Consider the following 26,843-nt stretch of genomic DNA (forward strand, 5'->3'; position numbering starts at 1 on the left):
GAGCAACACTTGCTTGGGTTAGCTTGTGGCTGGTGATCCCAGCCAACCATTCAGAGCTGCCTCAGTCCTGTCCCGCTTCCTACCCATAGAAAAACCTTCAGGTGCCGTCAGGATTCAGCTCTCACGACATGGGTGGTAGAGGGCTGCGTGCTGCGATTTACACCTGCAAATAATTTCAGCGGTTACAACACCCAGCAGGCAAATTCTTGAAAGCAGCGCCTCAGCATCGCCCTTGCATGGTCACTGCGATGCACTTGCATGGCCGTGTCACCCCAGTGCCCAGAACTGCTGGGGTCTGGGGTGCTGTCCTTGACATGGATGGACCTTGCTCAGCCCCAGTGGGAAGCTGGGAAAGCCTGGTGTCCCTCTGTACTGTAACTGTGAAAGTCTTGAAGAGCAGCAGGAGCAACCAGTGTTGTCTCTTGTGTGTTTGTGTTTGTCCGTATGCGGTGAAAAAAACCACAAATCAAAGTCAGGTCTGTTGTGTCAATGCAAGAAGAGTGAAATACTGGCCAGCGTCCCTGACATTTTATATTGAGGAAGGCCAAGTAAGTATTTAAACAGATAAAACACATAAGTAAAAGAAAACTAAGTATTAATGACAGCATTAGCAAGTTACAAATATTTAGGTACAAAGCAGGTACCGCTCTCATTGCTCAGGCAGTTGGCTTCTGGTCCGTGCTGCTGTTTGGCTTTTCTTTTGAGCATTGAAAAGGGCATTAATACATTGCCAGGAAATATTATTTCCAAGGTAAATTGAAAAAAAAAAAAAAAAAGAAACGGGCACAGCAAGCCAGTGGGAGCCCTGGGATATGCAGAGGCAGACCCCGCCGGAGCCCAACGACAGGGCAGGAATGCGCTTGTGCTCGAAGGGGAGCGATGGGCAGGCGCATCCCAGGTGGGTCTCTGGGCCAGCGAGGCAGACTCAGCTTTCCTTCTTGGGTAAAATAAACCGGGATTTGTTTTCGGGTTAGAAAGAGGTGTATTTCTAAAAAATCAGCGATGATAAAAGGCTACTTTTTTCCCCCCCTCTGAGGGCAAAAAAACACTTAGTTTGCTTACCAACTGACACCTCAGGAGGAAAACACTGCTGCCTTTTCACCGCGCCGCTCCCTGCGTGTCTCCCCCAGACGGACAGACAAGGCACGTCCCGCCAACCCGGCCGGCTTCCCGGGGACCGCAGCCCATCCACAGAGAGAGGCTGCGCTCCGAGTCTGTCCGGGCAGCTGGTATTCATTTATGTTTTACAAGAAAGCCTCTCACTGCAAATAGCTTTTGCAGATCTCTAAGATGTCGGAGCAGCGTAGGGAGGGAGGCCGCGTTTTTGGCGGCGTGGGGCTCGCTTCCGCAGCGCCGCTCGACACCAGCCTCTGCGTTTCCCCCCGTCGGATCCGTGCTGGTCTGCTGCCGGCGGGGGGATTTTCACGCTGACGTGACCAAAGCTCAGCCAAACACGTTCAGTTAATTCAGTTGATTTAATTATTCTTGTAGGCTGCTTCCACCCTCTCTTGGTAAATCCTGTGACATCTGAGACCGGGAGCGGTGGAGGCGAGACTTTGTATCCCGGGCTTTGGAGGCCCAACAGCCACAGAGAGATAACCAGGCGTCGTACGTAGCTGGAGCACGGTGCACGGTAACTGCTTTACGTCTGAACTAGGGGCACTTCCGAGGCCGTCAGCTTTGCCAAAGTATCAAGGATTGAAGCAGAGCCTCTTGCTGCTGGTGCGAAAGAGCCAGCTCCCAAGAGCTGGTTTGGGGCCAGGAGTTGGGGGTTTGCAACATGTCGAGCGAGCAAGAGGTTGGTCTTCAGCAAGCAAAATAGCAAAAGATAAGGACCCCCAGCCGCTGCAGGCATCCGGAAATATTTCTCACCTGTTTTTTTTTTTCCCCCCACTGATGGAAAGAAGGGCAGCCATGGGGTAGCTGTTACGTTTAGCTGAACAAAAGACATTGGAGGTAAGAAAGACCCGACTCAAGCAGGCATTGCTATTAGCCCAGCTGGCTGCTTCCCAGCCTCCCCACTGCTTCCACACTCCGCCATGCCATGTCGGGGAGCGGGGGGTCCACGAAACGTCAACGCAGGAGCAGCAATATCAGCTTAGGTCGAGGTCAAGGTCTGTCTACCTCTGGCTCCGGCTTTGGAGAGGGGCGAGTGCCCAATTGCAGGGCAGGTGTGCAAGCAGCTTCCCAGCGGTGTTCTCGCAGCCTTGCAAATCTTCCAGTTCAAGGACTGTCTGAATTGCAGGTGGTGTCATGGGATTTTTCATCCATGTATTTGTAGAGTCATTTCCTGAAGTGGTATATCCTTTTAGGGCGAGCACCATCCTACAGCAAGGAGTGCCACAGCTTAGCTTTGCGCTGCGCAAGGGAATGAACGCCTTTGATCGTCTTAGCCTGCGTCCTCTCCGTGTTATTTGGTGGCTTGCGGGTCTTGCATAGGAAAAGACTGTGAACTAGCAACCTGTAGCGCTGTCTTCATCCCAGCCACAACTTGCTGAATCTCCTTTGGCTGGTTATTTTTTGCAAACTGAGGAGTGTAGGTCTGCTCACTCTCTGCATTGAGCCTCATCACAGGCGCAAAACTCAGTCTGCCAGACCTGAGGCTCCTCACTTTTAAGTGCCTGAAGTAGGAAACAGGTCTCTCTGGGCCTCCTGAATAGTCAAAGGAGAGAAAAAGCCTCCCTCTGGCAGGAGAACTAGGCCACCCAGTCTGATCCCCTCGTCTTTCCTCTTTCTTTCTGCATTGTCTTTATAGGGAGACTCTTTATGTAGAGACTCCAGGGTTCAGGTGGTGTGGTTGTCGCCCCTGTAAGCTAAACAGCTCCTACCTGTGACTGTCAAAAGGACTGGGTGACTGGGTGCTGCTTGGGTTTTGGTGGGTTCCTACAAGCTAAGGTAGGGTGCTGATGGATTTGGGGGGTTCTTTGTTTGTTTTGTGTTTTTTTGCTTCTGGTTTTGGATTTTTTTTCCAAGGAATGGGTGCAGGACACATCTTCGAAAACAGACCCCTCTGGTTATGTACTGGCGATTGCTGGTCTCCTCTGAGAATTCAGGCTATACTGTCTTTTCTGTTGGCTGCTAATGATATGTAGTCCCGTATTCATAACGAGCCAAATATATAGCTTCATGGTGGGAGTCCTTTCTGCATGGCTTGCCCTTTCTGTTTGTATTTTGGTTGCAGGGGACTTGCAGTCCCTCCCTCAGACGTATCCTCCAAGGAGCTGTATGTTTTACCTTAGGAACAAGATGCAAACAGAGAGACGTGTTCCCTGCGTAGTTAGTAATACCGATGACGCTCGGCGCGCTGTGCAAAGCGCCTGGGGCTGTACAGAGGTGTTTTGTGCAGACCCGCGACCTGCTGGCTGTTCACTTTTTCCCTGAAAATATTTTGCGTGCGTGACGGTGCAAGGGGAAAATGGAGGAGTCGGAAGAAGGGCAGGAGCCAAGGATACTTGGGCAGGCGCTCGGCACATCTTTACCGGCTCAGCCCCGACCTCTGCTTTTTCTTGCCTTTGCCTGTCCCGTCTACCTGGCGGCGGCAGTGGGGCTGGGAACACAGGCGGGCGCCAGTGGGAATCTGCAGCCCCTCTTTGAGTTCGACCCACCCAGGCTCTGAACGCAGGTCTCCATGGGTGAATGATCAGTGCCTTAAACAATTGCGCTGTGCTCTCCCGGCATCTAATTACCAGGACAAAGCGGTCCATAATAATGGATATTGCAGAATAGCTTATTCTCCTGGAGGATTTGATCCAAACCCCAATGAAGTCGGTGGAAAGACTCCCATTGATTTCAATAGACTTTACGTCAGACTGCTAGCGTGCTGTTGGTTGCTTTGCCGTTAACCACAATACGCTTTTTCAAAAGTTTTTCATTTAAGAGAAGATCTCAATATCATAAATTATTTACTCAGAGCAAGGAAGCGCCGTCCTTTTCAGAACGACTGTTCCTCTATCTTTTATTGTGATGTTGATTGCTAGGAAAACAGGATCACTTTTGAAAATTGCCTAGTTTAGCTTTAGTAATGACAATTGGTAATTGCTTGCATTTTTTTATTTTCCAGTAAGTAAAGCTGTGCAGGATTTTGTTCTAAGATCATACCATTTCAGGAGCCTGGCAAAATATTTTATTTGCTTCCTCTGCTGAAAGCGTACACGAGGGCTGACATATACACTACAACACTGTTCTCCTGTGCTTTCGCTCCTTGTGGCTACAGTCTCATTAACATTGCTGCGTGTAAAAGACTCCTCAGACTTTTTTTTTGTAAACTAAAAGTTTCCTCATCTGATATTTTCATGAGTCTCAGGAAAATATTTTGATGTAAACTAATGGAGGAACAGTGAAAATTTTTATAATTTGTATGAGATACATATTTAAAAAAACATCTAATGCTTTAAAATTCTTATGGTCCCATGGGATTCCCTATCACCACACACTGCTCTGGGAAAAAAATGCTTGGTTCCCGCTAACACAACCATGTCCCTTTAAATGGACCATTTTCTTTAGGAAACTAAAATTTTAAAAGTTGGTGACGTTCCTTTGCAGCTTCCTGGTTTGACCCTGGTTAGCGGGAGGCTGTGAGATGACAATGCCTTGGTGAGGACTTTGGCTGAAGGTTCAACGCCCAGGGGCTGAGCCTCAGAAGTGCTGGGGGAGGCGCAGCCTCGACCTGCAGGGGGAAGGTGTTGGAAGGGACGGTGCACGTCTGGGAGGGGGAGTGCTTTGGGGTCCCTGAGTGTCGTGGTTTAACCCCAGCCAGCAACTAAACACCACGCAGCCGCTCACTCACTCCCCCCCCCATCCAGTGGGATGGGGGAGAAAATCAGGAAAAGAAGTAAAACTCCTGGGTTGAGATAAGAACGGTTTAATAGAACAGAAAAGAAGAAACTAATAATGATAATGATAACACTAATAAAATGACAACAGTAAGTAATAAAAGGATTGAAATGTACAAATGATGCGCAGGGCAATTGCTCACCACCCACCCACCGACACCCAGCCAGTCCCTGAGCGGCGAATCCCTGCCCCCCCCTTCCCAGTTCCTAAACTAGATGGGGCGTCCCATGGTATGGAATACACCGTTGGCCAGTTTGGGTCAGGTGCCCTGGCTGGGCATGAGAAGCTGAAAAATCCTTGACTATACTCTAAACACTACTGAACAACAACTGAAAACATCAGTGTTATCAGCATTCTTCACATACTGAACTCAAAACATAGCACTGTACCAGCTACTAGGAAGACAGTTAACTCCATCCCAGCTGAAACCAGGACACTGAGGGTGGTGGAGACATGCCCAAGAGCAGTGGTGATGTGCCTAAGAGATGGAGAAGGGGTTCAACGGGGAGACTGGTAAGTGCTGACACCCTCAGAGCTGGGAATCCCCTAAGGAAGGAGCTGGAGAAGGGCTGAGGGGTGGAAAAATGGGATACCCATAGTCATCGTGTTTAGGGAGATGGTAGAGAGGCCAGAAAGAAATGAAGCAAAAGGAGAATATTGAGAGGAGGACATTCAGAGCTGCTCCGGAGGAGGGTGCCTGGGAGAGGACAACCAGTGGGTGCCTTCCAGCCAGGCACCACCAGTGCGGGTCACGCAGCTGCTGAGCATGATCCCGTACCAAACCCAGAATATCATGAGCTACCAAAAACAGAAGAAGCGGGCCAGTACCAGGAGGGAAGGTTTCACCGTCTCTTTGTTACCTGCTGGGCCGAGGATGGGAGGTATCGGCACAAGAAGAAATCCTATTTGATTCCTGCACAGGAGCTTATCCCAACTCAACGGGCAATATTGGGCTGTGTGTGAACTTTATACTACAGCCATCCTTGCACATGAGCGTACAGGTGCCTGGGCAGTTCCTTCTGTCTGGCGGGCAGACAAGCCCGAGGGACGAGCTGCACTGAGCGCCATGCTCAGCCCGATGTGCCGAGTCCAAGAAAAACAGCGCGCTTCACTGCCAAGAAAGCGACAGCTAAATTTGTCTTCAAACTACAGCGATTTGGAGCAAGATCCCTGCAAGGGGAAGCAGGTTCGTCACAGTTCAGAAGATTATTCGAAACGCGTGAAATTTGCGTGGAATTTCCTTAATCTGCCTTTACAGGAAAATTCCTTTCCCATTTCCTGAGGGCAGGCCCATATTGTTGAAGGCAGCATTCTTTGACGGGGGGATATCATTTATTATAAAGGATCATGGGTCAAAGTATCTTAACCCAGATCAAGGGCAAGGTCTGTGGGGACTGCCTGGAGCCTTTCGTGGTAACTCACAATAAAGAGCCAATTATAGAGCAAGAGGCTGACACCAAACCCATGCCGCGGCTGCAGATGGCAAATGCACCTACTTGGGTCGTGCATCTTGTAAAGGGAGAAATTACCATAGGTTCAAATTCTTGAGCTGGGTGACCATGGCCAGCGGGCTAATTATGCCTTTCCAAAGTGAAATCCATGTTGCTTAATGCTCACTGTATTTTTCTCAGTAGTTTAACCTTGATATCTTTCCTGGGATTAGAGAGTGATGAAAGGTTGAATTATTTGTCTCTGAACTCCCACCGCGAGCAGTCTGACTGCATCTGTTCAAGTTCCTGGTTTCTCAATATTGGTGTTGCATGCAATGCTCTGAGGGTGTTAGGCACTAAAACTGTGTCACTCTAAACTACTGTTATTCACTTGGGATGCAGTTTACTGGTTTGAAAGAGACAGCAGGTCCAGGAAAAAAAATAGGCAGGTAGGGAATCCCATGTAATTAAAAGAAAATTTAAAAATTAAGGGGTTTACATACATACGCATGGAGATTTCTGTCCAAGGTTCTTTGAAGCCGTTTGCGAGCATTGGTATAGTTGTTAAAAGATTTTTGTAAAACTAAGGGCAACTTTTTTTTCAATTTTGCTGCTAGGGAAACTGAGGCACAGCTTGGCAGGGAAACCTCTCAAAGGTTATTAAATACAAAGGTACATCTCTGGCTCAGGACCCAAGGTGGGAAATTGCCTGGGGGCAGTACTTCGGAGTATTGTGGTGTGCACCTTCTGGCCTTGGGGTCTTCTCTGGGAGATGGCCACTGTAGAGATAGGACACCTGGAGCCTTGTCTGACCTGGTGGGACTGCTTGGAGGTCCTTGGGTGTTGCTGGGTATTGCAAGGGCTGGTCAGGATGTTGGGAGAAGGAGGAGGAGGACACTATCCACTTCTAAGTAGTAAAATCTGCTTATTGCGCTCTTTTGGAAAGCCAAACAAAACTGTAGACCTGTGTTTCATTCCTGTTTTGCGTGTATGCTTTCGACACGTCCAGCTAACTGGCCAAGCTGGGTGTTTGCAAACGTAGCCCTGGTGCACGGGGAGCTCTGCAGGGGAGTGGAGGCTGAGGGAAGTCAGCAATGCGTGGGATATCTGTAGCTGCTCTAAGTGCCAGGCTGTGCTAGGAGGTACCGTAACCTCTCCCTATGTCATTAAGGCTTATCATTGCCACAGACAGTGATTGGAAAAGGCTTTTTGCAAGGCTGAACTGTAAGCAATAAAACTTGCATTCTGATACAGGCATAGTGCACTTAGCTAATAAAAATAGCCTTGGTGTCAAAAGGTTTCAGTAAATGTGGCTAAAGATATTAGCAGTCGCCGTGTTTGCCTTTCACTTCTCTATAGACCCAGGATGAGGTGAGGTGATAAAAATGAGCTTTTTGTTTCCACTGGGAGTCAAAGTCGCAGAACTTTACTGAGGATGCTGAGGGAGCAGTCCCGATGTTTCCCAATGCAGATCATCTCCCTGCTCTTTCCCCCCTCCTTGGCAGCCCAATTATACTCCCCGCCACGACGGGTTCGGTCTCGGGTGTCCCGGTGTGGGCAGCAGAATTACCCTTTCCCCCTGACCCCGGGTGGAGTGCTGGAGCGCAGGTGACACGCCTGGTGTGGGTGGATGGAGACCTGGCCCTGCCTTTCCCACCGCTTGTGCGTGACCGGGCTGAGACACTTGCATCACGTTGCTTGAAAGTTCAGGCTGTGAAAAGAGAGGGATAACTGCGCTGTGATGGACATGAGGATGTGCACCATCACTCCACTGTTTTCCAAAGCCTAGATCTGCTATCCAGCCCCAGCTGGAGCTCTGTTAATTCAGTGGAACTGCTTGCAAACTACGGTATTACCGGACATAAGTAAGTGTAGCAAAACTGGACTTACAACTAATAAATTAAGGGTTTCTTGGGACCAGATGCTGATAAAAAGAGAAACATCATGTAGTTGAAGGTGAATGTTGGTTTGACAACAAAGCATTATTTGACAATGGAGCCATTAATGTCCATTATTTGCCCAACTATTAACAGATTTCTTTCATATGATCACATAGTCATTTGAGTCAGAGGAAAGTGTATTAACCAGTCTGCCTGCATTTCCCAGTCATATGTCAACCGCACGGTGTTTGCCAGGAGAGGTGACAAGGGTGCCTGTGAATTGGATTATACTCCAGAGGTCCCTTGTCAGCTGGGAGCTGTGGTCGCAACAGTTAATAATAATTAGCACTTATATGTATTGGCAAAGCTGTGTTTGGCAAATCTTTTAGGCTACGGATGTGGCTTGCGTTTATACTAGATGAGACAAAGTCAAGAGAATAATGCACCCTGAGAAATGGAGAAAACACAGTAATCCAGAAAATCGTTGTGCCCACAAACTCGTTTGCTAGCCAACTGAATAACTGAAAGACTCGTAGGGAAGTGCGTGAATAATTAAACATAGCCATAGCCATTTGTGGTGATTGTAGTTCAATTAATAATTTATAAAGGTATCTGCCATGGCCTGTCTTCCCCTTCCTTCACATCACAGCTTCCTCTGCTCTTTTTCTTCCTCTTCTTCTTCTCCCCCATCTTTTCGTAAATGAACGTGGCAGGATCTGTGGTACCAGCTTATTTCTGGGGAAATGTGATAGGGTCCTGTGAACCCACTAGTGTGGTTAGATGTGCCATCACCTCAATCAGTCATGGCCTTGACAACCAGCACGATGCCAGCACGGGTTCACCTGTGCCCTTTCTTTCCTTCCTCTTCCTCAGCAGCCCCAGAGCTGTTTCAAGGTGCTGGTGCCTACCTGGCACTCTTGGTTCCTGAGGAACAAAGTCACCCTTCTTGCAACGTGGTTTCTTCGTCTCCCCGGCGCCTGACCCAGATCCCTTCTCCTTTTAAGTGCATGCAGGCATGTTTGCCTACGAGTGAAGAATTGCGAAATCGGGGTTGGTAATGGGAAAATGCTCATTCAGGTGTTCAAAGGCGTCTGCCACTGGAGCTTTGCTGCTCAACTGAGGATGCTGATAGTGCTCCCCAGCAGCAGGTACCCCACCCTAGGCACATGTCCAGTTTATAGTGATACCTGCCCTTGTGGGGCTGGGTGAAAGAAATCATCCTCGGACTGGGGGCCAGGAAACTGAGCCTCTGGGAGAGCACCGACCGCTGCCGGTGAGGTGGCGTGGGTGATGTGACATGTGATGACGTGAGTGTAGAGATTAAGGCACCACGGCTTCCTCAGCTGTCAATACAGCCTCATTCACACGCATTAGAAATCCACTTGTAATTTTCAGGAGGATACGCAGAAAAATTCCTCTAAAACAACTCTCAACGAGAGTGTCACCAGCTCAAAGGACAAGCACTCATGTAGGCCATATTTGAGTTATCAAACCCAACAGCTAGAGGCAAATGTCAGCTTATCATAACTGCTCTGTAAACAGAAATCATCGCATAATCTTTTGTCTCACCCATCACATGCAGGTGACAGCCCAGGAAGCCTATTAGCAAATGCCAAGACGCCTACCACACCAGGGTGAGTTACGTGCCTGGGTTAAACACTGCAAGGGGAGTACGGGAACCTCAGCAGGGTAACAGCAATGAGTCACCTGAAGTCAGAGAAGTGCTAAGTGATTTTCTCATGGGAAAAACAGAGATCTAACATCACCAGGATTGAAAAGCCTTTTTTTTTTTTTCTTTAAAGTTTCTTATTGAAAATATTATGCATGATAAAAGGGGAGCACAGAAAGAGGGTGCATATACGCATACCACTCTGGATGGACATATTACAGTCTGAATTTTGCAGTGGGAAGATAAATTATAGAAGTAACCAGAGCCAAATGAATACCAGAGCTAGAAGTAAAATTGCAAGAATTACAGTACATACTTCAAAGTAAAGTGCTTGTACTAATAGCCTGATAGCAGTACCCGTTTCAAAGTTAGAAGTGTGTTGTCAGTAAAACACAGTGTTCACAGATGTTTTGATCTGCCGGTACTGCATTTCTGAAGAACTTAATATGCCCATTTCTGCTGTTGCCCTAGTTCGGGGGCTCAGTACACGAGTGGTTGTGTAGATCCCATCCTGAAACGGCGCAGTGAGCCCCAAGTAGTGGGTCAAAGCAAATCCAAGGGTCTTCCCCAAGCTTCTCCTACCAGGATGTCTGGCTGCTTTTCCTGTCCCGTGCTGCTCTGCAGGTGTTGCTACATTGCAGTTGTTGATTTTGTACCAGAACAACACTGAAAACGAGAGGAAAGTCCAATACGACAGTATATCTGTTGTGCAGTAGCTTCCCAACTCAAAGCCAGTGCTAATATTACTTGCAGCAAATGATGAATGAATAAATAAAACCCTAAATGATATCTGAAGCTGTTTGCCATAGGAGGCTACCCATCTTGCAGATCTCTCAATTTAGCTTGAAGCTATCAGCACACATCAGCCGGGCTCTGAATTGAGAGTGGGGAAACCGTTCCTTTTTCTGCTCACTGAGGACAGATGCTAACAGAGGCACGCACTGCAGAATCACCCAACTTGAAAGTCAAACGTGGTCTTTTACAAGTGGGGAATTTGCTGTCAGAAGTAGATAGAGTTTAAAAAAAAAACAAGCAATGCGTTAGTCACAAATTAATAAAACCATCCCAATTTAGGCAAAACATGAGGTCGAAGGGACCTGTTTCAGAGTCCCTCGTGTCATTAGAAATACTCCTGCTGTCACAAAACTCTTTTGATTGGTGTCATATTTTGAAGTCCTTTCTTTTTGTGCATCCTTTACGATTAGATGTTTTTTAATAACAGAGCTGCTCCAAAATTGATTGGGCGGGTGAGGGTGTCATGGTGATCATTAGATTATTTCAGTGCAGATGTCATTTGGTTTATTCTAGCTTAGTTTAAGACTGTGCCTAACTTTAGTCCCCTAAATTGTCACTTTTAACCCAAGAGAAAGGGGTTTGTGCAGGTTGTCTTAAATAATAAAATGCACATAAATTAAACAGCACAGCTTTTGTGGTTTGATCTGGCCAAAGTAATCTGCTTCACTTCCCCAAGTTATGGGATAGATTGACTGGCTGAATTAATATGGGGAGTAATACAGGATATTTGAACTCTTGTCAGTTATTTTATTCTGCTTTTTCCCAGCAGTGAGATGGATTTGTTCTGAAACCTGGAAAAGAAAGAAATAAACTTGGCAGATGTAGCCAGTTTATGATTTATTCTGAGTCTGTAGCCTGATCCAAACGTCACTGAAGTCTACAGAAATCTTTGGGGGGATTTCAAAAGGAATCTCATCAGGCTCTTGATTAATATGCTGGGGAGTTGGGGGGGGAGGGGGGGCACATGTCTGGGGCCAAGGGAGTCTTGAAGATCTAATCCTTTTTTTTCCAGGGTTTGCATTCTCTTGGTGTACATCCTTTCATGCAAGTCTCTCAGTGTTCCCTGAACCATATGTATTTGGATTAAAAGGTAATATGAGAAGCACTAGGAAAAGCTGGAGCCAAGTCCCATTTTATTGCAGGAAGGCCTCGAAGTGATGTGAGGAGGGACAGCCTGTCTGACATCTGGGGCTGTGGGAACATTGCTTAGTGGTTGCAATAGAGATGGGGGTTTCTTGTCAGTCCCGTTTCCCTCGTGTCCAAACTCTCGTACTCATGTGCCAACTCTGAGCAAATTCGGGGGTGGAAAGGAAGTGGGGGACGAAGGAGGAGAGGTTCGCATCGTGTCGTCTCCTAGCACGAGCCCCACTGCAAAGGATGCTCGGCAGGCAGGCGTCTCGTCTCAGGGTGCGGGTGGACCGAGGTGAGTCGCAAAGCCTTGTGCTCTGGTGTACTTTGGAACTCGGCTTCATGAGGCAGCGTAAGTGTGTGACTTTAATCAAGCCGATTAAGCTTGCTGAAACATCTGGAAATAGAGATGAGTAATAATTGTAGCAGAATTTAGCATGTGGCATCTTTTAACTTTACAGTTATCTGCAATGTTTTCTAGACTGGAAAATTTCCAGATTTTTCTAGGATGGGAAAGGGCACTACATGATGTATGGAAAGGAAACAGGCTTTGCATCTTGATTTATTCCTAATCTTATTATTGTGTGACAGGATCAGTTATCTCTCAAGGGGTGGTATTAATTAATGTTTACAAAATATTTGCAGTTCTTGGGGAAAAATGCATCACAAAACTGTGTTATTACTTGAGCTATTTATTAGATGGCACCCAAGATGTGAAACCTCCTGCTTGTAACTGTCTGTGACCGTGTTTCAGTGTGAGCTTTCAAACTCCTTTTGGAAAAGCTTGTCTTTTAAAACCTTATTATTTTTCTTCTTCCCCCCCCCCCCCCCTTAAAGTGGGAGGGAATCACAGATGATCTTTCACATGATTCTTCCAACACTCAGTCATTCATCAGCAGAGACTTAAAGATAATAAACTTTTTGTTTCAGGCAATTACTTAATCTCGACAAACTCCTGTGTTAAGCAGGGCTATTAACTGAGCAGGCCATAAATCAGCGTGTTGCCAGGTGGGTGAGTCTCCTGAACTGCAATCACTCTTCAGGACCTTCCAGAGACCCCTTACAGTCTTAAGCACCCTCATTACACAAGCAGCATGCTAACAACCAGCACTTTGCATGAGCTGCCCGGAGAATCCGCGGCAAACTGCACTGGGACCATTTTTAACACCCGTCGGAAAATTTTCATACCAAGGCAGGATGATACATGGGAGTTATTAGCCTGCACCAAAACCACAGCTGGGTAAAACAGATAACTTCCTCACCCCTCTCCTCATCAGACCTTCTGCTTAGTTAAGAGCAGCAGGCTGCCTTATGCTTGGTTAAAAGCCAGCTCGTGCAGTATCCTCTTAGTTTTTATGGACCGGGAGTGCTTTAGGGACTGATGTCCTGAACCATGAAAGCTCCCAAAACTCTTCTTTGAAGGCTACTGAGATGCTTATCACCTGGCTATAACTGCAAGAAAAAAATACCCAGCCTTGTGATTTTATCATGACTAGTGGAAAGCAGACATCTTTGCTTCCATTTCCAGAAAGAAGTTTGGTCAAAATGCACAGCAGACTGTGCACGGGGTTTTTCCAGACTCGATATGTTCAATTTTACAAATAATATAAACAGACCTTTCATACGAAGGGGAAATTTTTCAAACCATTGCCTATAGGAACAGTTTGATTTCAGTTTGTTTTAGTGCCTGGAGGAGCATATGCATAAAGAAAGCAAACTCACTCCTGTGGTTTGGATTGGAAAGGCTAGAAATGCCAGCGCTGCATTTGAAGCACAGCCTTGTCCTGAAAGATTGAGAAAGTCTTTGTAGCGCGAGGGGGTACGGGTGTCCCCGCGACGGCAGCAGGCAGCCCTGCAACGGGGGAGACCGTTCAGGTAGGTCTGTGCTCAGGGCGGGCTGGCGTGCCCTTTCTTGTTGGCGCTGGCACCTGAGCTTTCATGGGATTGAGGCATCTGCTTGGGAGTTTTTCTTCTGCGAGGCGGCTTTCCAGCTCCTGCAGGTTGTGCCGGCTCCTTGAGCAGACAGCTCGCGGTGCGCTACCCGATGGATTTGGGGAAACGTATTTCGTTTGCAATGGCCAGTCAGCCCAGCTACTCCATACGTGTAGTTTGTCCAACACTAGAAGCCCCTCAGGACCAGCACCTGGGAAGCTGGGCTGTGAGCGTGAAGCTCACCCAGCTGAGCACCAGCCCTTGGGAAGGGGTAAGTTATTTTTCATCGGGACGAGCTCCTCAGTCCAGTCAGCCCCGCAGCTGCACAAATAACAGCCTGGCCACCGTAACGGAGAGTGCCGTGACGTGAGGCCAAGTGGCCAAGGGAGGTCAGGACTTCTGCTTTTGGTGGCAGCCTGGCCTGGAAGTGGTTGCTGAACAGCAGCCTAAGGGCCTTTGCTTATTTGTGCACCAGCGATCTCATGGTAAACTGGTTCAGGGAGTTGATCCAGCCAAAACCCCATGCAATAAACTTTTAGGTGATTAGTTTTCAACTGGATGAACTCCCTGAGCTGGCTCAGTGTGTGATTGCGTGAGTGCCAGTGCCACCTCCGGGGAGGGGTGTGAAAGCGTGGCTGGGGGCGTGAGGCAGGGTCGATTTGAATGCTAAAAGGCATCCCCATCCATAGACCTGCTCCGAGGGCTGCAGCTTGGGATGACGCTCCTCAATGAGCTTTCATTTGCATGAGTGGAAGGAGCACGGTCAGGGCTCTGCTAGATTTGCTGTTGGATGAGAAGTGTCTCGCAGAGAGCGCTGCATGATAGCTGATGTGCTCTCCCTCCTTTTTCATTCACCAGTTTTGCCCTTTCGGGCTTAAGCACTCTTGTTGTCTCCAGTCTGAGGCTGCTGAACTTCGCCATCCGTCTGCATCTCACCAGCGGAGATCCTGGGCTTGGTCATGTCGGATGCAACTGAGGGCATCAGTGTCCTCTGGTGCTCCTGCTGCCTCCTGGTCATAAACACCAATTAGTGCTTTCTCCCATAATGCCTCCATCTAATGGCAAATTACAATTTAGCCGTGTATCATAGGCGATCTGAAGTAGTTGCACTTTTGAGAGCCAAGGAAGTTTCCTCAGACATAAAATCAAGTTCCTGGGAGCATTTGAGCCATATCGAGCAGCACGTTCTGCTGCCTATGGACTCGCGCTCTGGTTCTCGGCTCCCTGGGGTCCCTGCCCCACCCAGCAGGCAGGACCTCTGTCAGGACAGCATTTGAACACGCATCAAATGCATTTCTCTCTCCTGGGGGTACCCCGAAAAAGAAACATCTTGAGGACTTGTGGGGTCTCTCACAGCCAGGTATTGGGGACCACGGGAGAAAGGCAGGGGATATTGGGGAATACTCCAGGCGCTCAGTAGTCGGCTGAGGTTGACACAATCCCTTTTCACCAGTCGTTTCAAGCAATGTGGCTCCCACTGTGAAATGAGCTTTAATGTGAAATACACGGGGGACTGAAAGAGTTTGGCATTCGTTATCCTGGTCCTAGAGCAGTCAGTGGCAAATCTCCTTGGCCTGGTTTTTTTGGAAATTGCTGCATCAGTCGGAGATGCAGGCGGTTGCTGAATCCAGGATGCTACTGGCATGGCAGGATGATAACAACTTGGAGAAAACTTCTCCCCTTAAACCTGTAGGCATTTTTTCTTCCGTGAACGTGTCTTTCTTGAGGGATCCGTAAGTTTGCATAGATGTTTTTGACGTACTGAATTTTCTCCTGCTGCCCGTCCAGGCAGGCACAAGCTGAACCACCATCTGGTCTGCCCCCACCTCCCTGCCTGCCCCTCGCGCGCTGGGATTTCTTCCTCACTGGTTGGGCTTTTTTTTTTTTTTTTTTTTTTTTTTTTTTTTTTTTGTATGTGTGTTCTTTTTCTTCTTTCCATTCTCTGGCAGCAGCTGTTGGGAGAACAAGCCCCAAGATCCATCTGGCCCTTCGAGCTTATCGGGCTGTGTCTTTTCTCGACAAAGCGACAGTGGCCGCGCTTTCATACAAGAGTTACATTATATAACAGCAACTTGCTCCAAAAGCAAACTGCCTTTTATTAGCTTGTGCTGCCTTTCTCCCTTTAGAATTGCAGCCACAGCCGAACCACAATGTAGCCTCAGATCTGAGTCAGTCTAGAGGGCTGCTTTTCTCTTTTTCTTCTTTTCTTTTCTTTTTTTTTTTCCTTTTTTTTCTTCCCCTCCTCTGCTTTCTGGAGGAGTTGGCACAATCCTGTGTTATTAGGACATAAGCCAGCTTGTTCTAGTGGAATTTCCTGTCTGATTTTAATTTCCCCCTCATTTTTTTTTCCCCCCTCAAAGTGAGACAGAAAAGCTTTTTAATTGCACTGCCGTAGGTTGGCCTTTCGGGATATTATTATTCTTATTAAGTACTTCCTGTTGGGAGGCGGCACATGAGTAGAAGTAACAAGGATCTCGGTGCAGTCAGGGCTTGTGGCCTCTTTGTTTGTTAATAACTGTCAGATTGGCAGCATCCTCAAAATACATCTTGGCCTGCCAGCCTGGCAATTAAGTGATTTTCAAGACTCTCAACATTTGCAGCTAAAGACCTGTGGAATTAATAAGCCGCATTAGGACTTTTGGGTTTGTTTTCTGCCATTCGGTAGCCACAGCTCCTTGTCCATCTAATAAAAAGTCAGCGCTGGTGGGAAGGGCTTGCCCTGGAAATCCTCGGCGTGGAGGTAGAAACTCCTGACCAGGTGTGGTGGGGCAGGCTGGCACGTCCCAGGTGGGATCCGCAGCCCATTGCCCATCTCCGTGCCAGCCTCGGTGGCTCGCCGTGGCTCGCCGTGCCTGCATAGCGTCTAGCGATGAGCCCGGGATGGTTCTGGTTGAAGGAGAGGGGCCTTGACAGCAACCCTGTGCGGTGCAGCTCAGAGACCGAAACCTGGGCGACTTCTCCAGCGGAGGCGTGTGAGTGGAATGGGTCGCCATGTGCCATCGCGCTGCTGACGCTTCAGATTTCATTGTGTCCCAAAGAGGAATTCAACGCTTACTTAGCAGAAAAAGGCAATTTTATTTTCTTCTTAATTTCCCAGGAAGCAGAAATTCTCAGCAATCTCTTTCAGAAACTTCCCAAGCTGGCAGATATTGTTGTAATAAAGTCAAGGCGTTTCAAGTTCATCACTTCCACGTTCTTCTTGTAGTCTAAAATATAATAGATCATAAACCATCTTGATCTCTTCTGTGCCGCTTTTGACAGCAGCTGCTGGTTCCTGGAAAATGTTTTCTGACAGAAAACTGTTCTGCCTTAAACCTTCCCCCAGTTCAGGCTATTTAGGACTGAAGATGATGGCTGGTAGCAGCAAGGCTGATCAAGAGACTTTTCTAATTATTGCTCTTTGGAAAGCCATCTGAGCTTTGGTGTTTGGGCACCCCGCTGCAGGACTTCCTCGTGCTCGTGGGGTTCCCCCTGGCTGCAGGAGAGCTCTGCTTTCATGTTATTTACCCTTCCCAGAGGTGTAAAAAAATAATGACTTGTCCCCTTAAGGCTACCACATATCAGTAACCTGAAGACCCCAGGAATTCTTGTAGAATAATAAATAATGCATCGCCTTTATTCACAGATGCCTACCTGAATGGCTGAAAATACTTCTATACACGTAAATACATTCATCTTCCCAACACCATTTTGAAGTTTTTGAAAGTTTTGGGTACAACCTATTTTACAACAGCAAAGCCTGAACTTTCCATGAAGGTTGTCCGCAGGCTTCAGAAAATTCCTGTTTTCTCACCAAGAAGCAAAGTGCCCCATTTTTGGTCATACCTGAAGCGTGCTGCAAAGCCAGCTACTGCATGGGGGCACGTTGCAGGGTCTCCTGGTGTCCTCATGTCCCTACTGGGACAGCTGTCCCCAGCCCTTCGGTGGCTGAGGCAGACCCTCATGCAGCGTTTTGGAGATGGTAGGTAGCAACTCAGGTATTTCAGGGTTTGATTTCCTAATGACGATTCTGCATTCTTGTAGAAAATGTCAATGAACTCTTGCATTTTTAATCTAAATTTTCCAGGTAGAGGGAAAGGCCATTTTTAGCTTCACTGTAATTGTTCCAGCTCTTTCGCCGAGGAAAAGACTGACAGGTTTAATGCCCTTAACAAAGGTCAGGCGGTGCACAGGAACGAGCTGAGCGGAGCTGCCAGGAGCTTCAGGATGGGTTAGACGTCGAGATGAACAACAATATCCTACTTCCATTAGGGCCTGAGTTCATTTAAGCGTGCCGCCTCCTTCTTGGGGTGGGGAGGAAATTTATGGGCAAATTCCTTCCGTCTTGCCTCGAGTTGGCCACAGGGCCGCGGGGGGAGCTCGCTGATCTAATCTCGCCCCTTCCCAGCTGCAAGAGTCAGCTCGCTCTGCAGACGCCTGCCTGCCCTGCTTTTGGACACAGCCTGCGGCTCAGCAGCGCTGCCCAAATGCAAAAACAGTGGCCGGGCTGAATCGTGTTCCCTGGCTGCGTGGCCACCAGGACCGCTTTTCCACCTGCCATGGGCCGGCAGTGCCTGTGTCCTAGGTGGGGGCTGCGTAAAGGCAGCCCTCAGCATCTTCAAAAGACTTTTTCTTTGTTCTTCCACCTGAGCTGAAGCAGTAGAATAAACTTTGTAAGAGGATAAACTCCTCGGGGCTGTCCCCAAGAGGATGGTTTGTTGTTGTGATGGGTCCCAAGTAGATTTTCTCTGGGATGCTGGAGAGGGGCAGACTTGCATTTGTAGTGTCTGACAGAGATGTTTGCTGCGTCCTGTGGCCTTTATAACAGTTTTTATTATGCAGGTAACCCCAGGAATGGGCTTTATTCTGCAGAAAGTAAGTACCGCGTCCACATGGACATCCAAAGTCCGTGTCCCTGCAGGGAGCTGAGCGGACACATGTGTGGTCTCGCTGCTGGCTGGCAGGGAAGCAAACAGCTCCTCGGTATTTCCGTGGTGGTGGGGTGCTGGGGGGGGGCTCCAGCAGTACTGCTGGAGAAGAGGCAAGCGGAGAGGCAAGCCTTCTTGGTGGTGTCCTCTGCTCCTCACTGCACCTCAGTTTCTTCAAGCATGAAGTCACGCTGACTCTGTCCTGCGGGTGCTTTGAGGTGTCAGCACAATAATGCTTGTTTCAAGGCTTTTTTGGTGCTTTTATAGCTGAAGGGCAACGTCTTTTTTATTATTTCTTGTTTACTTTTCACGTATCTGCACCCCAGCAAGGCCCCTTTTCCTTCCAACACTCCTACAAGGTATTTACAATTACCTGAGCTGTTTGTCCAACAGAAGTTAGCTGTGTGCTCTTTATTGCTTACCTGAATGGGAAGCTTGGCTTGCTGTACCCAACCCACTGTTAAACTAAGCACGTTGCCTTCTCCAGCATCCTGACACGCATTGCCTGAGAAAAGTAGTTTTGTAAATCAGGCTACCACCATCTTTCTTCATTAGGTATGTTAGAAGAAGAGAAAACTGGTTCTGCATCCCTCTGGATGGAAACAGCTGGCTGGATGTGTTTCAAAATGGCCCGTAATGCTCGGGGTGGGAGAGGGCTCTCCCGGAGGTGAGCTGGTGGGAGCCTGCCTCCCATTTATCCTTGCTATAGTGTTTGTAACAGGCCAGGATGAATATTTGCTATTATTTTACCTGTGTAGTTCCTCTCTTATTTTCGTCAAAGCCACTGAGCAGGTAATATAACAACATAATAATTAACCAATAATAATTGAAGTATGCCGTATGAAAACCAAACCAAATGCTAACAAGCCAAACAAAAGAAAAGCACGCATGGTGCAGCCCTGTTTATAGTGCTGTCTGCTGGAATCATTACACGCGTTGATATAATAATACTGAGCACTTAATTACCACATCATTTTTAAAGTGCTGTATAAACATTAACCAAACCTCCGAGGTAGGGAGGTATTATTATCTCCATTTTAAAGAAGGGAAATTCTGACAAAGCAAGGTTAGTCGGTAATTTAGTGTCGTGAAGCCAGGCAGCTGGCAGGGCAGGAGATGAGGTTGCGGTTCCATGGCTGGTCTGCCGTGATTTTGGAGGCAGAACAGTGGAGCTGCTGAAGCACCTGAGATGGCTTTTGGTGAAACACATGGTGCTGCTGTTCGGGGAAGGCAGATACGCCCCCAGACACTTCTCTCTGCTTAGAAAAAATGCAGATTGGTGTATTTAGCAACCACATAATTATTCCTTGTTGAGGTAGGTGCACAGATGGTGTATTTTGCAAAGTATCTAAACAACATTAAAGCGAAGCCCTCAAACGGGGGCTGATGAAGGGCTAAGAGGCAGCTACTGTAGTCTTGTGTGTCTGCTCCCCCTCCTCCCCGTATCGATCCGAGCAGTGGTTCTGGGAATGGCTTTCCCTGCAAAGCCCTTAATATTCTGTGTGGTGGTACATGACTTCATCCAAGGAGAATCCCACAGGCGCATCAGCGTGATCTGCTCTGTCATGTTTCTGTGACCCAATTTTCCCCGTTCTTTGTCTCAGACCTTCCCTGACCCCAGGCCTATTATCTCTTCCAATAATTCACCCGGGCCATTATTAATGGTGCATTAACTTTGGCTGCGCTTTCAGCAAAGATGTTTTTCTTGTGCTCATTCATTCGCTCAACTCACTTAAACAGCGAGATCATTATGCTGGGGACGTCACACAAACACAAAAACATCTCCCTTGCCGACACCTACAGCCCTGCAGCACTTTGCCGGAGGGACGGCCATCCAAACAGAACACTGAAACGCCTAGGAGGGACTATCAAAGGGAGTCAAGTAGCCACACACACACTCGGTCGCCCGGGGCCCGGTTTACCTCCCCTGCTCACGCGCCGAGGCCGTCCGGCGATGCTCTGAAGCCTACGGAGGCCAGAGGAGCTCTGACATGAGGAAAATCACTGCAGGAAGTCTGGGGAGCAAAGCACGAGCCCCTCTTTGCCGTTTCAAAACGAACCTGATGTTTGCTGCCACAGCCGTCGCGTGCCAAAATGCGACCCTTTAAAATGTACGCTGTGGATGAGTAAAATCGGGACTTTAAAAAGCATAACAAGGAAACAAATGCCACCTACAATTAATTTCTCACTTGATGCTTTGGGCTTCTCTGGGTGATGACTGAGTGAAGGACACTTCATGGTTGTTGTATCTTTAACCTTGTCCTTGAGAAGAGAGTCAGATTTGGACATCCGGGAGAAAATGTGGTCAGTGAGAAGGGTCTTTGCTCTGGAGATGTGGAAAACTAGTGAATGCCTCCCCTCATGTCTTAGAGGTTTCCATGTAGCATCTAGTGCAGACAGCAGTTATTTTCCTATTATCCTTTTCAAAGCAGCTGGACCTGGGAAAAAAAACACCCAGAAGCTGTTGCAAGCTGCCGTGTCGCACCAAGCAGCGTCCCACCACCCCCAGTAACAGGGATGTGGCCCGTGACAGCAGAGTGCTGCTGCTGCAACAGCACTCATGGACACTCACCAGCATCTTCTGGGACATCCCCTTCCCATTTTTTTTTTCTGTGTCAGCTGCTTGTGCACAGCTACTAATGATACCGCGGTGACAAGAGTGCATGAGCTGTTGTCTGGAGAAGTTTTTCTCCCACTAATCCAAATCAATCCAGTACCCCTGGGGTCTGAAGCCTTTTAGAGATAAAGTTGCAGTTTCTGCCTGCTGTGGTTGAGGTTCGCTGGGGAACCTGCTCTTGTTTGACTGTGTAGTCTTGGGCAAGTTATTTTACATTACCCTGTTTCAGCCCCTCTTCAGTAAAAAAAAAAAAAAAGCTATGTTTCAAATGCATGTGTTTGCTTCTCTTCCAAAGGAGAGGTGAAGCTTTGTGAGTCTTTGCAAGGTAGCTTGTGATCCCTTTATGAAAGCTGTGTTCCATGCATCACTAAAACCCTAGGAAAACAAGCCAAAAGGGATCTCAAGAAGTCAGTATTTGTTTTTCCTCTTTTATAAAATGTTAATTTTTTTATGGGTGTTTTTGCAAACTTGTTGAGAAAAGCACTGCAGGTACTGAATTATCCAGACAGCAATCTTTTACTTTTTTTCCTCAACAAATTACTTTCCCTGTTGATTGCAAAATGTTTATGCTCTATTCCTGATGACAAAGGAGCCCACTCACAGCCTGAACTGCTTGCTCCCACAGAAGACTGTTGGACATCCATAGGAAAACCGCATTTTTTTAGCCTACCTGGTGGCCCGCGCAGCTCACATGTGCTTTAGATAATGCAGTGGGAGCCCAGCGCATGTCGGATGGTACAGAGGGTGTATGTGGGGCTTCTCGGGGTGTCTCCCCAGCCAGTCTTGCTGCAGCAGCCCAGTTGCAAGTGGGAACAGAAGACATCCTTTAAATGCTTTCCCAAGGGCTTTCTGAACTGTTTTTGTCAAAGCAAACTGCAAATGAAACCCGATTCAGTGGCATGAGGTCTGATTTCTTCTGCTGCGCTTTTTTTTTTAGTGATCACGTGTGTAGGCTGAAGTATTTGGAACAGAAAAAGCTTATTTGACCCTTCCTAATTCTCCTTTTTGGGCTCAAAAAGAGGTGCTGCTGCCAGTGATGTCAAAATGACTCCCTTGCTTGCTATGCAAACCCGTGCATGCAGTCTGTGTTTCTCTTGAAGCACAGGTTTATCTGTGGAGATAATCAAAAGCCTGCATCATCCTCAAAAAATGCCTGTTTCTGATGCCTCCCTCCCTGATTCCTGGGATTTTCGGCAAAGGGACATCCCCTTTAAACCTGCGTTTCTGCTTCATATCTTTTCTCTTTGAAGCCAGAGGGTTGGCTGGCCTTTGAATAGACAAGGATGAGAATACAGCAGTGGGAGGTCCGTGTCTCGCTCATAAACCTTGGCCAGAAAATCAGCTCCGACAAGTGGGGACAGGTAGCAGCGTCTCTCCCCTTATCAAACGGCGTGGTGGAGCAGACGCATTCCTGTGCGAGCAGCGGCGGGGCGGAAGGTGGGGCCTCCCGGCTGCGCCTCGCTGCCCTGCCGCCGAGCTTCACCCCGGGAGCTGCGTGCCACGGGCTTGACGAAGAGCCGTGTTACTTCTGTACCAAACGCCCTGTTTTCTGCCGGCCCTGCCCCTTGGGTGCTGCTTTGATTTGGTCTTTGTTTTTTCTCTTCCTTCCGCAGGAGCCAGAGAAAATGTTTATCTGTTGTTCCAGTGGTAGGGGACTTTTGGAAGTGCCACGGCGTGCCTTCGTGCCGCAGCGTATCGTGCCGCGTGGCTTGGCGTGGCCCGACTTTTTCCGGGGGGAAAGCTTTCCCCAGGCCTCCTGCTAAGACCTTCCTCTCTCTGTGTAAAATAGTCATCATTAGCGCTAATTGGGCAGGTTTGGGGTTAAATCTGCAAAGATTGCTTGGGTTTGGTAAATCCTCTGCCACTGCAAAGCAGATAATGCTAAACAAAAGATTGCCTTGATTAGATTAAAGTTGGCAAATTCATTGCCCTAATCATCATATTGCCCTTCCCGTGGCTATTCAGGAATACATCACCGTGACTTACTTGAAGTAATTGAATATAATTGTCTTTTTAACTTGTATGTGTAAAACATCCATCTTTGTTAACGGCGTGTGTTGCTGTCCTGCTGCCAGCTCGCCGTCCTCTTCGGGAGGGGTGGGAACAAGAAGCAGAGCTGGGCTGACGTTTATGAATTGGTAGTTGATTGCCTATAAAACCATTCATTATTTCTGACCAAGCACCTGGAAGAGAATAAAAAGGAACAGCACCAGCCACTGGAGCCCATAGGCTTGGCTGGTGTTCCCAGGCAGGGGAGCAGAGGCGAAGCCCTGAAGTGGGACGTTGCAAAAGGACATCCCCGAAAACAATCCTGCCCCTCACCCTTGGCGGCAGCAAAGCAGGGCACGTGGCAGGGTTAGAAATAAGAGTGGCAGAGTGAAACAGGCGCCCAAGGCAGATGCATTGCTGACCCTCCCATGGTCAAAATAGGTTGAAATGCTGAAAACAAACCAATGGTGCCAGTGGGAGGGAGGAAGTTCGTGGAAATTTTTCTCCCATTAATAATCAGAGGTGTGAAGAGGGAGAATTTCTCTTCAGATGTCATTTTTATACCGACAGATAGCTAGGAAAGGAGGCCAGGCAGCAAACACCCCATGTTTTCTTTTTCCCAGCTCTCCTGAGTGACAGGGAAAGACTCTTTTAGCACAGAAATTTCCAATATTACCTCAGCAATCAATCATTCAGAAATGCACAGTTACAAAATAAAACATAACTGGCTGGGTTTTAAGAGATTCAGATTGACCCGTTCTTAATGGTTTCATCATTATTAGTGAATGCAACTGGTTCAGGGAACGGGCCCAAGGATTAGGATATGACTTTCCGTATTTTTAAAACACTACCACAATGGCTAAAGCAGTTTCAGCCCACGTGGACTCACACTTCCCTGCAGACTGGGGTTAACCCAGCCCTGGACCTGCCCGTTACAGGCAGATCAGCCACCCTGGTTTGGGAGTTTGCAAAACTTCACCTATAGGGATACCACCAGGTTTCCCTACCAGGTGGGCTGTGTAGGTTGGTCCCAGGACCGCAGAAGAGTCCCTGTTCCTTTGGGTTTATGTGAATGGTATAAATACGGGGTGAGCACAGCGGCCCTGCCTGGGGGAGATGTTTGTGTTGTCTGGCATCAGGATGTCTGTGCAGCGACAGTGGATTTCGTGACCGTGCTTGGTATGTGATGATGTAAAACCTCCTTGCCCCACTCCCTCTGGTCCCCACCGCAGCTGTGGGTTGTGGCCGTAGCCGTGGCCAGGGGACAGCAATGTCCCCAGGGAGGAGGACAGCAGCTTTAAGGTGTCTGCCAGCCCTGCAGCGGTTTGGGCTGAGCGTGGTTTGGGGAGACCAGAGGCCGTTTGGTGCTGCGTGAGCAGGGGCTGGGATGTGACAGCTGAACTCTGCTGCATTTCTGACCTGGAAAAACACTAGCTGCCTCTTAAAACGAAGGCTCCTTACAAGTGTCCCTATGTAACAAATTGTCCGTACCCAGGACGGTTAAAGGGTGAATCTTCCTCCTGCCAAAGCAAATCCTAAAGGATGCAAGTTTATTCTCTCCCTGAGCTGCTTTTGGGAGAGGAGGGGAGGGGAGCAGAAGGGGGGAAGGCAGTTAACAGTTACCCTACTGTGTCCTGACATTAGGCGAGCTGCAAAAATGCTCCCAGTGTATCAGGTAGTGTGCGGTGCCAGCCCTTTGCTGGAGCACGGAGAGCAAGTCTGCTGCGGAGCCTTAAATACTTTCCACCCCGACTACCTTAGCTTAACGCCTTTCAGCAGAGTTGGCAGGAGGGTTGTTTTTGTGTAGTCTCTCACCTCTCCCGGCAGCCCGGCTGACGCGCCTGTGCCGCGCTGTGCTTGGGGATTGTACGTTGCAATGGGAGTAGGAGCCTCAGATCCTCTTGCTGATATGCCGGGAGAGACGTATACGGGGATTTCACGCAGGCTTTGCGCGATGGACCTGAAAGGAGCACAGCCCTGCCGGACGGAGTCGGCGTAGCTCTGTTGCAGCTGGAGTCACAGATGCGAAAGGCTGAATTTTAAGTCTTTCATAGAAAAAGAGTTTGGCGTTTGCTGAGCATCAGCGAGAGACTTGACCCAAGCCTTGACGCTTTGGTTTTGGATGGTGCTTCCCACCTACAGAGAGATGCTACCTGTCACGGAGGCAAGTCACAGTGAAATACTGAGCGCAGACTGGGTTTTGAAACGCTCGCTTAGGAGGTTGGTTTTGTTTTGCTTTTAGTCTCCAGTTAGACGGAAAGGCCAAGAAGCCACAGAGGGAACGGGAAGACCTATGACAATATTAAATAATCTTTAATGAAGAACTTGTGACTGTTTGTAAAGGCAGAGCAAGACGAGCCTTTTAACTTTAAGCCGATCGCTGGTACAAAACTAGAAAGTGGCGTCATTACAGATGCAATGAGCCCTATCAGAGGGCGATTGTACAGTATCGTTATTGAGGCTCTGCTAATTGTATTTCTTTAGCTTCTGTAATTTTAGCAGGAAAGGCCCAGGCGGACAGGCAGCATTGTTGGGGGTGGCGTGGAGAAATAATCTGATGAATTTTCCATCGGCTCGACTCACTCAAATATTCTCGCTGTTAACTTTTGGGTCAATAATAAATATTAAAACCTGTAGATTTAATAAGTCAATGTAGGTGTTCTCTGCCTTTTGAGACCACTTTATCTTTCCATCAAAGATGAAACAAGCTTCTCAAATGAATAAAAAATAGGGCCTCAAGTGATTACAAGTGAGAGCAATTTGGTCTCTTCTCTCAGAACCTGGCAGTAGGCACTTTTGAGCCTCTTCTGACTGCCTAGACCGTCTGCATTAGCGCTGCTCTTGCTGTTACATTTTTAGGTAAATATTTCCAAGCTGTGTGTACAGACCTTCAGGAGAGGTGTTTGCTGCCACTCTAGGCATGAGGGACGACGCAGGTCTGGATCCCGCCAGGCTCTGTTGAGTCTGATTTGCGTTGCAAGTCTAGTTTTCCTTGGTGCTTCCTATAATCTCCTCAAGTTCAAAGAGCGCTTAGCTGCTTGTCTTTGTCAAAAACCCTGTTGGAGATCTTTTATGTCGAAGATGTAGGATTTCTCCGCATGACTTTGATTATTTATTCATTCCACTTCTCTGGTGTATGATAGCGCTGATATCATGAAGACCCCTTGTCTTGCGCTGCTCTTGCTCTGAAATTCATGGAGATTTAGTGCCTTTGAAATTGTTTTAAAAGGAAAGGAAAAGTTTTTGAAGTCCCTTTTTTTTTCTTCTTCTATTCCCCTCAACAGTGCCGCAGCACATTTTTCCGGCCTTCCACGCTCCTTTGCCAATTGACATGCGCCACCAGGAAGGACGATACCATTACGAACCTCACTCTATCCACGCTATCCACGGGTAAGTCTTGCACCTCCGCTCCCGTGCCTTGCTAAAATGTCGGCCGCCCGCGGTACGCTGAATCCCGCTGCTAAAGTCCCGGGGACTCGCTGCCCTCTTGGCAGGCTGGTCCCGCTGGCTACCCTCCACCCCACTGTCCCCATCCAGTGACAATATTGACCTGCCTGCCAGGAATGCCCTACAGCTCTGTTAAACCTATAGAAGTGCCGTACGGGAGCAGGATGGGAGTACAGGGCTTCTGTGTCGTTATCGGGCTGAGGTCCCAGGGACAGG

At 48.1% G+C, this 26,843-nt stretch overlaps 1 protein-coding gene across 3 annotated transcripts in view; it reads left to right on the forward strand.

The window, feature by feature from the left end:
* The window catches only part of GLI2 (GLI family zinc finger 2), a 200,554-nt gene that overhangs the window by 104,449 nt on the left and 69,262 nt on the right, over positions 1–26,843 (forward strand). For all 3 annotated transcript variants that reach the window (XM_075028752.1, XM_075028753.1, XM_075028754.1), the window contains one exon: positions 26,465–26,570. In XM_075028752.1, the coding sequence (XP_074884853.1) occupies positions 26,465–26,570 (106 nt within the window). The remainder of the gene's footprint in view (positions 1–26,464; positions 26,571–26,843) is intronic.

This window comes from Buteo buteo, chromosome 5 (assembly GCF_964188355.1).
Source record: "Buteo buteo chromosome 5, bButBut1.hap1.1, whole genome shotgun sequence".
In the NCBI taxonomy this organism is placed as follows: domain Eukaryota; kingdom Metazoa; phylum Chordata; class Aves; order Accipitriformes; family Accipitridae; genus Buteo; species Buteo buteo.